General features: G+C 38.1%; 1 protein-coding gene across 2 annotated transcripts in view; it reads left to right on the top strand.

The window, feature by feature from the left end:
• The first annotated feature begins 413 nt into the window (after nucleotides 1-413).
• Nucleotides 414-9,479, top strand: part of LOC144647157 (rasGAP-activating-like protein 1) — a 16,619-nt gene continuing 7,553 nt past the window's right edge. Inside the window, exons 1-12 of one of the 2 annotated variants that reach the window (XM_078506911.1) lie at nucleotides 414-451; nucleotides 754-853; nucleotides 1,028-1,084; nucleotides 3,370-3,483; nucleotides 3,774-3,930; nucleotides 4,270-4,310; nucleotides 4,606-4,729; nucleotides 5,547-5,675; nucleotides 6,564-6,655; nucleotides 7,558-7,823; nucleotides 8,390-8,454; nucleotides 8,789-8,910. In XM_078506911.1, the coding sequence (XP_078363037.1) occupies nucleotides 789-853; nucleotides 1,028-1,084; nucleotides 3,370-3,483; nucleotides 3,774-3,930; nucleotides 4,270-4,310; nucleotides 4,606-4,729; nucleotides 5,547-5,675; nucleotides 6,564-6,655; nucleotides 7,558-7,823; nucleotides 8,390-8,454; nucleotides 8,789-8,910 (1,232 nt within the window). In that variant the 5' untranslated portion in view covers nucleotides 414-451; nucleotides 754-788. Of the gene's footprint in view, nucleotides 452-479; nucleotides 854-1,027; nucleotides 1,085-3,369; nucleotides 3,484-3,773; nucleotides 3,931-4,269; nucleotides 4,311-4,605; nucleotides 4,730-5,546; nucleotides 5,676-6,563; nucleotides 6,656-7,557; nucleotides 7,824-8,389; nucleotides 8,455-8,788; nucleotides 8,911-9,479 lie in introns of those variants that run through there. The other variant, XM_078506912.1, reaches the window with a different exon arrangement.

Raw genomic sequence — 9,479 nt, 5'->3', positions numbered from 1 at the left:
GGAATTTTTCTCGAATCAACGGCCCTCTAAGGTTCACCTCAGAGTTAACCTTTACTTGTCTTTATTGTATAGGCCTTGTTTTTACTACAGAAGGAATTTTCCCCTTCAAATACAAAGTAAAATATTTCTATCAAACCCTTTACTTTTAGACAACTCGCCGCGTCGCGAGTTTAGAGAGGCGCCTGGGAACTGGGCTTGTATTTCCTGTCTGCAAGTACTTATCCGTATAAGAAAAACAAGAATAAATCGCCTACACATCGGATTGAAAACGTTAGAGACCAAAAATAAAACACATTCCATTCATTGCGCTAAAAATATCTGAAAATTATGATTTATTATTAGCTTAAGTGCCTCAGATATTTAGAAAACAACATTGCGCCGGATCATAAGATCTACTCATTTATCGGCGGCGATTTGTGTTGCAAGTGTCACTACTCATTGTCAGATAAAGGTCCGCTGTTTATTTTCGATGTGTTAATGATATGCTAAAATGTAATAGGCTTGAAAGGAAAATATTCACTTTGACATGCCCGCCGATCAATCAATATACCGAATATAAGCTAGCTTTTACGCAACATAACGTCTTTGAGGCAAAATCGTGAAATAACAATTATTTTTGGAGGAACCGTTTAGGTTGTGCTCGCAAGAATGAAAATGCTTTCTGATGTTTACACTTAAAGTTAGATCACTAAGTTAATTCAGTGTTGATCTTTTTCCTGTTTTGCTCTATTACGCTTGTTGATTCTGCCACAGTTTAGCATCGATTCGGCTCAAAAAGCACAGGTAAAATGGCCAAGAGCACCATTTTATATCTTCGCATTGGAGAGGGAAAGAACCTTCCGAAAAAAGACATGTAAGTCCACAACCCGTTTATTCGACGAATGTTTTCCTTGTACATTTCGTTACTTGCTATTATTTGGTAGAGATGTGAAATGAACCGCGAAAGGAACTTGGTAATCTTAAACCGGTTGTTGGTACATGAGTGAACTCGGAAATAACCGTATTTTGTTTTCTTATTTTCAATTAGCTCCGGAAAGAGCGACCCCTACTGCATTGTGAAGGTTGACAACGAAGTTGTAGCGCGGTAAGTGAATATCTCTGGGTAGTTTTGTTGCTAATTGACTTTGCGCATAACTCAACGAATTTTAATCTGAGCATAGCACCGTGAAAATCTTCGATAAAAGGATGTTAAAATCCGTGTCGATATAACCTTTGTAAATTAATCACGAAGGTTTTACAGCGTAATTGTCGCAATGTTGAAAGAGTTTGCCTTACTGTAATGCTGGACACGAATAAACATGCTGGACTGATCAGTCCACAAAACCCAATAAAGCGAACAGTAGGTAAATAACATTAACTTCGACACAACAGCTGTTGCAATCTCAATCAAAATCTGTAACTAAACTCAGTGTACTTCCTCCTTAGAAATGTCAAACTAAGATAATTCATGTGCGATTTATGCTTTGAATATGAAAATGTAAGGAGTTTTGCTACCGTTTGGCTCCCGGTTTTTAACCAAAACAACGACTGTGGCAACCTCATGCACTATAGTACATTAAATATATATTCCTTCATAAAACCTTTCCAAAAATTTCCGATACCGACTTCTCGAATTCTGAATGAAACGAAATAAAAATAAACAAATTTCATCGCATTTTTCAAGTTATCAGTAAAATTCGGCGGGTTTGGTTACTGAGCGAAAAATCTTGTATTTATCTGTAGCAAATTTATGCACGGTACAATTTGCAAATTTGCGCGAAAGTGAGAAAAAGCAATTAATTGCGATAATTAATTTAAGTATTTAAACATTCAGTGAGTCAATTACGGATAATGTTTAAGTACAATTAAGTAAAGTAGTACAAAAGAGATTTTTGAAATAACTATATAAAAAATATAGTTGGCCTTTAGCCATTCATAAGCTAATTGTTCGTAATGTTTGGCTAAAGTATATTGCTCATTTACATGAAATACAGCAGTGAGACCAGGCGGAAATAAATCTGCGTGCGTGTTTATGAACGGAAAACAAAGTCGAAGCAATCGAGTGTTACATTGTAATGTTCCTGTCTTGTTGGCTGGTGTAGGTAAGAAAATTGTTTTGGTAAAAGCAATGTATGGACAGCCAACTCAACTCAGTTCTCAGTTAACTGGAATAGAAAAAATTCCGAGAATCAACCTCCTACTGCCAGAACTAAATTTAAACTCAGTAAAAATGGAAAATATTTGAAAACATTGTGAAAACATGGAAATGAAAAACATTTTTTACAAGGTAATCGTTTTTCCTTTTTTTAGTTAAGAAACGCAGCCTTTTCAGTTTGTTATATTATTTCTCGATTTTCCAGAGATTTTTCAGAGAAACTGTTACAATAAGAAAGAACTGTATTCACGCGAAAAAAAATACCCAATTGATCACAAAGTTGTATCTCATTTTCTATTCGTTTTATCATTCCATTATGCCTGTTTTAGTAGAATTTAGTAGAATTCTAACTGAATTTTCTTCAAATATAGAATTTCAATTATTTCTCTATATTTTTAGTGGTGTAAAACTTTACTCTTTAGTAAATCTTGCGCTGACTGAATTATCATTTGAAACGCGAAGCTGTATGCAAGCACGAACAGTTCATTCAACAATTTTGAGTTGCGTAACAGTTCAGTGTCCTTCTGTTAGTCTTCTCGGGAATGAATAATCCAGACATATTTTTAAATCTTCCTCCAAAACTTTGGAGCAATGAAAAAATGTTATCATTTTATATACAACCTTCCACACCAATTAGTGTATGATCACTCAACCAATCAGAATGTAGCATTTGCGTTAAAGCTCAAGCTCTACTAAAGTGTTAATTAAAGATCACATGAAACAACGGGATTTCTGTTTGTAATATTCAGCAGTCGTAATGTTTGTTACTGCTGGTCCTGTTTACATAACCTTAACATTGTTATTAAATATAGAAAAATGTGACAGTAAGCCTTTGAAATGAAACAACAGTTTAGTTTCTTTTCAAAATAAAGTATTGTTTGTGTTTCTGATTTGATAAAACAAAACAAAAACCTGATAGAACATTTTAAATTTTAAATCGTTCTCTGTTCGAGTTTTGCACGGCCCTACGAGTTACTTCATTGGTTTTTTATAACAATAGATAACAGCTCGTTACAATACCCCCTAGCCCTAGAAAACAATAGAGGTAGAGTTAACAAGAGGTAAATGAAAATTGAGGTTCCAAAGAAGTTTTTGGTAAGTTCACTTAGCTCGCGGGTTTCAGCGGTAACATTGCTAAATAACATGACGTATACTGATGACGACAAGCAAACGTCACAACTTTCTGAAAACTTAGAAGTAAATAAGTTAAACTTGTAATGTTTTTACTCCTCTAGGACTGCTACAGTATGGCGAGATTTGGAGCCATTTTGGGGCGAAGAATACACCATGTTCCTTCCAGTTGGTTTTACTAACCTGTCGGTCTATGTTTACGATGAGGACACGATCGGGTAAGAGCTAACTGACTGACTGATTGACCGAGTTACGGACAGACGGACGGACGAACTGACTGACTGACTGACGGACCATTTTCATGCAAATCAAACTCATTTTCATTTGAATGGTTGCGCACGTAGACTTGTTTTGAAACAGAGGCAAAGGGTAACTCGGAAATGGCCCATTTGATCAACAAAAATCACCAGGAATTACTCAACCTAGGTCTCATAGCAAGAAATCGCTTGTCGATCGAAAAAAATAAACCAATTAAGTGACTTAAACGTGTTATATTTTGTTGCTACAGATTTGACGATCTCATTGGACGAGTGGCATTTGACCGAGAGATGTTGGCGCACAGTCCTAAAGGTGTGGACAAGTGGTTTCCCTTGTCCCCTGTAGATATGTATAATTACTCGGATATTCAAGGAGAGATCAGGATAGAGGCAACACTCTATGAGAAGGTAAGGAAAGCCCTTGTCTATTCATGGTGATAAAATTTAAAGCTTGAATACCGCCTAACCAAAGATCATTGAGTATGATAGCGGACCAAATGACCCGAAGAAATTCCGATGGTTTGCGATTATTTTCGTAGATTACGAACGACAACCGAGATTTCAGCGAAGATCTATGATAAAACAACCTCAAGCGAATAATTAAAGTTAAAGGCAGAATATGGTTGAATAAAGTAAGAAAACACCTTCCTCCTCACTTTCCGAAAGAATAAGAGTTGCAACAGAGTCGTAAAATCATTTTAATCACTATTTATTTGATATATGACCCATGTTATGTATTTTTATTAGGGAGATGTGAAGAAAGTAAGAGCCAAGGTTCTGGAAGTCAGGTATTACCGTATAGTGAGTTAAGATCGCAAATTAAAATTGTCCACGAATTAAACCCTTTCAGCATCGAATATAAAAGATTGCTTGTGCGAAAATGTGCCTTTTTCGGTCAGAATGTGACTTAGCTTGCTGTTTTAGCCAGGGATGTTGCTAAGAACAATACTTGCGATAAGTCGGCTTTAATAGCTACATCTTCCCTCCGCACGTATTGCAGGCCTATGTTTTTCTTGGAGCTGCACTTTGACAGCCTAGCATAACCTATTTACTTTTTTGATATTTTCTTTTCATTTCTCCTAGGGACCTACCCGAGACAGGCCGAAACAGTTTAGAGCCCACGGTAAAGTTCTCCCTCGGAGAGACCAGTACAGGCACTTCTCAGATGCGACTAACGCTGAGAGAAACAGTCGACAAACTCACTGAGGTAACACTCATTCTGGCAACATTTTTTTTTTAACAACGCATGCAACTTCCTTGCGTGGCCAGTCAAAAACTTAGCTAAAAAGCTGAGATCCAAGAAGCCACGTGCCGAACGACTACATGTACAGGCTTTTGACTAGCTGAGAAGGAACAAGGTAATCGTGCGAGGTTTCCGTAGCATGACACAACTTTGGCAGTTTTGCTACTCTGGGAAGGGGGTGGGGGGATTCCCTATATTGGACTATACGGGGAGGCTCCGCCCGAAAATGGTGCCTTTTTCAGCCTTGAGGTAGGGATTTAATGAGTTGAAGTGTACGAACGGTATTAAAAATTTTCCTTTAGGAATTAGACGGGCTTTTCAAAATATCCCCAACATTCTTGAAACAGGTGTAAGCAGCAAGAACAAAAGACTGTTTCTGGAATTCTTACATTCTTTCCTAGACAGAAACACTATAAACGAAAGAGCGCCCTTCCCAAGGGTTTACGCATCGCTAGTTGCGAACCTTGAAAAAATCCATCATTCTCTGAAGAAGACCGCAGAAGGCGATCGAAAATTTAGAGTGTCGTTTTATATTTTTAGATCTGTTTTAAACATTTTTATATTTTAAGCTATGACCACAGATCGCTCCAGCAGTTTTATTGGCAAATAGTCTCCCAGCGAAATTTAAATGAATTGCAAAACACTGCTTAGCGTTTGAACACAACCACATTGTTTTCTTGTTTAAGCAACATTTCGACACCATTTTTAAACCCAAAAATCGGTGTTCTCTTACTGCCACGGAGATTTCCTCATCTTGTAAATGCTATTTTCGTTTAATCAGGGTTATAAAAAGTCGTGGTTTCCTGCCAAACAAAAATGGTTGGAGTATGACCTGAAAGATCCGCTTCAAGATGTGAAGATGACAGCTGATCTGAAGATTGAATCAGAATCACTTTGCTGTTCTGGACAGGTAATAAAATACACTTTAAAAAGTAAAATGCTAACGGCAATGTCCATTCAAAAGGCTTATCCGTTCTGGTGTTTAACTCAACTTTCTGTATCTGAGTATGAAGCGACTTTGAGAACCGTATAATTCCGAAAATAAGCCTTGGGTTTATATTTGCTAACGTTCCCTTTCATGTGGGCATATTTTCGGGGAGGGCTTATATACGGGGGTTTATTTTTTGATGAAAAATTTGTGTTTTAAAATGTCTGGGTTTCTATTTGGGCAGAACACTGTGACAGATTTTTTTGGGGGGAGGGGGAGAGGTGCGTACAAGAATACCACATAGTAAAACTCTCTGAACACAACAATATGAAACCTCGTCCTACAAGTAGTACAGTCGCTCTGAGCATTCTCTAACAACGTAAAACACAAAACATGCCATACAACAGGAGCTTATAATCGGGAACGTAGACTGTAAGCTGTCTCTCCTTTTGCTTTAAAATCCGTGAAACGAACGCAAAAATAGCGAGCGAGATCGAGCGTGAAGTTCGAGTCATGTGGTGAGCTACTCGAACTTCACAGTCGATCTCACTCGCTAATTTTGCGTTTGTTTCACGGATTTTCAAGCAAATAGAGGGAAAGCTCGCAGTCTATCGGCAACAGTTATCTGTTTTATTTCAGACTAATTAGTTTATATTGAGGAGGGCTTATTTTCGGAAGGATTTTGCGTTGACTTGCGTGCAAATTTGATCTCGACTAAAGTGAACGCAAGTCATCGCAAGTCAACGCAAGTGCTCGCAAGTCCAGGCCAAACGGAGACGCAAGTAAACGCAAGTTTTCATCATGAGTCCACTTGCGTCTTCGTTTGGCCAGGGTTTTAAGATTTCGAGCTCTTTTTTTTTCATTTCGCAGACCACAGTTTTCCTTTCGAAGCTCAAACCCGGTCAAAGCAGGGATTCCTGGTACAAGTTGACGCCGATGCCCCACATAAAAGAACATAAAACGTAAGTTATCGAGGTTTACTATCAGCTTAATGTATAATTGATTATCGCCCAGTGTTGATCAGTCAACATGTTTTCTTGTGTTTTTGTTTGCTTTTGTATCAGTTTCAATGAATAATAATTTTGAAAGAAAAATACTGGAGTTTCTTAAAGATTGTCTTTAACCTAACACCATTCAGAGGCAGTGACGTCGTTCATGAATAGCTTTTGAAATGGTTAAAGCATGTCACTAACTTATCAATGACTTATAGAGGAGTTTCATACGAGTGTAGTTAGAGCAAAACAAAGCAATTTACACAGTGGCTATAGAACAGTTTTCAAGTGAATGTCGTAAAACCAAAACCAAAGAAAACACTCTGACCAACCACAAAACACGCAGACAATCCAGTGAGCCAATCAAAACTCAAAATAAATACACGTAGCCGGCGTGAAGCGCGGGAAAACGTGTGCGAAAGAGTCGCGATGGGTTTCGATTTAACATCTCATTGGATAAGCAAGTGGCGCGAGATTTTTAAACCAATTACCGAAAGCGTAGTAATGCAAAACCAAAAAAAAAATGCTACATTCAATACTCGAGTGAAAACTGCTATAAATCACAGTAGACAACACAACGAACCAATAAACAATTGAAGCAAATACACGTGACCAGCGTCAAGGGCGGGAAAACGCGTGTGACCATGCCGCGATTTGTTTTGGCTTTGCATTTGACTGGTTGAAACGGTGGCGCAAGTTTTTGAACCAATCAGAGAGAGCGTATTAAAGCAAAACCAAAGCAATTCTGGGTTCCTTTCGACATTTAATTGAAGAGCGTTCTTAATATCTGAAAACGCAAACCGAAAGAAGCACATACATTTATATGTTAAACGACATCGCAGTTAAAAGTTCATTTTTGTTTCTCTCGACAGTGAAAATCTGGGCAGTATCCGAATGAAAGTTCGTTTGACACAAGAACACATCCTTCCCCAGAAATGTTACCAGTCCCTAGTAGACATTCTTGTCAACTCCATCAAAGACCCAGTGAGCCTGGATCCAACTGCGCTGAGCTTAATAGAGCAGCTGAACACCGCTGACCAGGCAATATTGGCTCACCAGCTGGTTCGACTGTTCATTGGCCAGGACGTGGTTATACCATTTCTGGATTATCTGACACTTCGTGAGATAAGAGACTCAAGTAATCAACCTTTTTGATCCTTCTTGCACCTTACATTTCTTGCTATACAGCCAACTCCCGCCTTGCAGACACCTCACTATTGCGGACACCCCATCATTACGGACAGGAGATTAAGTCCCGGCGAATAAGAATTACTGAAAAAAACTCCAGCTACTACGGATTACGTCCAAATCGGACACCAAATCGTGGTCCCAAAGGTGTCCGTAATAGTGGGAGTTTACTGTACTTCGCCACGTGTTGCGAAAAGAAGACTTCAAGACTGTTAAAAGTTTTGAACTTTCTCCTGCTTGAATTTCAGGAACGAAAATTGTATCATTAAAGTAAAACTGATTTCAGACTAAAAGGGAAATAGGTCACACTAGAAGACCATTATGGACCATTGGTCACTAAATATAGCAAATAAGGGTCTTGAAGTCAATTGAAACTTTGCACAAAAGGATAATAGAAAAGTTCTTAGAACTTTTCAAAAAAAAATTCGACTGAGATCTAATGTCGCAGAGAGCTGTTATCAACTCGTTTATTAGTGACCACGAATTATTGTGATTTCTCTCTTCTCGTGTCTTTAGGTAATCCAAGAACACTGTTTAGAGGCAACAGCTTGGCAGCAAAGTGCATGGAACAATTCATGAAGGTAAAAAGAACACCCTAATCAAAAACTATTTTCTCCTTACAGAATCGATATACTGTTTAGCAGAAGGAGGACGAGAATTAAAAACAAATCATCAACAGGGGCATATTGCTCCATCGTCATGATTACTAACAACTTTTTGTTCCCTAGGCACACAAGCCCAGAATTAAGCCTCGTGTTCCATTAAATTCTTCGAGCTAACATTAAACGAAGTTCGAGGCAATTAGTAAAAAGGATGGAGATTTAATCTTAAGACTGAAAGGGTCTTTTAATCACCGATAAAAAATAAAAACCTATCTTGTATCCATGGCTTCTAATTTCCTTTCTTTTTCGTCAGATTGTGGGTATGCCATATCTTTTAGACACAATAAAGCCAGTCATAGACAAGATTTTCGAAGAGCGTAAATATTGCGAGCTGGATCCAAGTAAAAACGCAGAGCGCAAACACAGCGCTCTCAGGTGAGGCCTTCAGTAATGGAACGATGTAGTCTGCCAAAAGTTAATATGACTGCTTCAGTAAAGACTTGAAAAAATGACATGTGCAAAAATAAAATAGGTAACACAACATTCTCAAACTCATGAATAATTTTCTAAATCAAGGAAAATGAGAACCGTAACGGTGGCTCAGATAAGTGATCTTAATTAGAATAGATTTTTAAGATTTTATTTCTCCGGTTTTTTTTCGGGAAGTTTTAGTTTCAATTAAGAAGATGTATCAAACACTCGAGACAGTGTTTCAGCACATTTCCAAACACCTCAAAGTTCGTCAAAAATACTCCCTAAGGTATTTTCACCTCTCTTCTCGGTGTTTGGAAATGTGATGGATATACCTGAGCCAGCACTACGCGTGGCCAAATTGCATTATTACAACGTCGATGAGGTACAGTGCACGTAACTGGCGTGAAGACGTGGTGTAAAATTGTGGCTTGCTGTCTGTCTAATCTTTGTTCAAGGAATCGACCCGTATGTCTGTGTCCACGAGTTTATCAGACGTGGTGTTACACGGAACAACTTGCAACAACGATTTT

The sequence above is a fragment of the Oculina patagonica genome, chromosome 3 (genome assembly GCF_052425735.1).
Source record: "Oculina patagonica isolate OP01 chromosome 3, crgOcupat, whole genome shotgun sequence".
In the NCBI taxonomy this organism is placed as follows: domain Eukaryota; kingdom Metazoa; phylum Cnidaria; class Anthozoa; order Scleractinia; family Oculinidae; genus Oculina; species Oculina patagonica.
The sequence above is the reverse complement of the archived record's forward strand: the minus strand, read 5'-3'. Positions and strand labels throughout refer to the sequence as shown.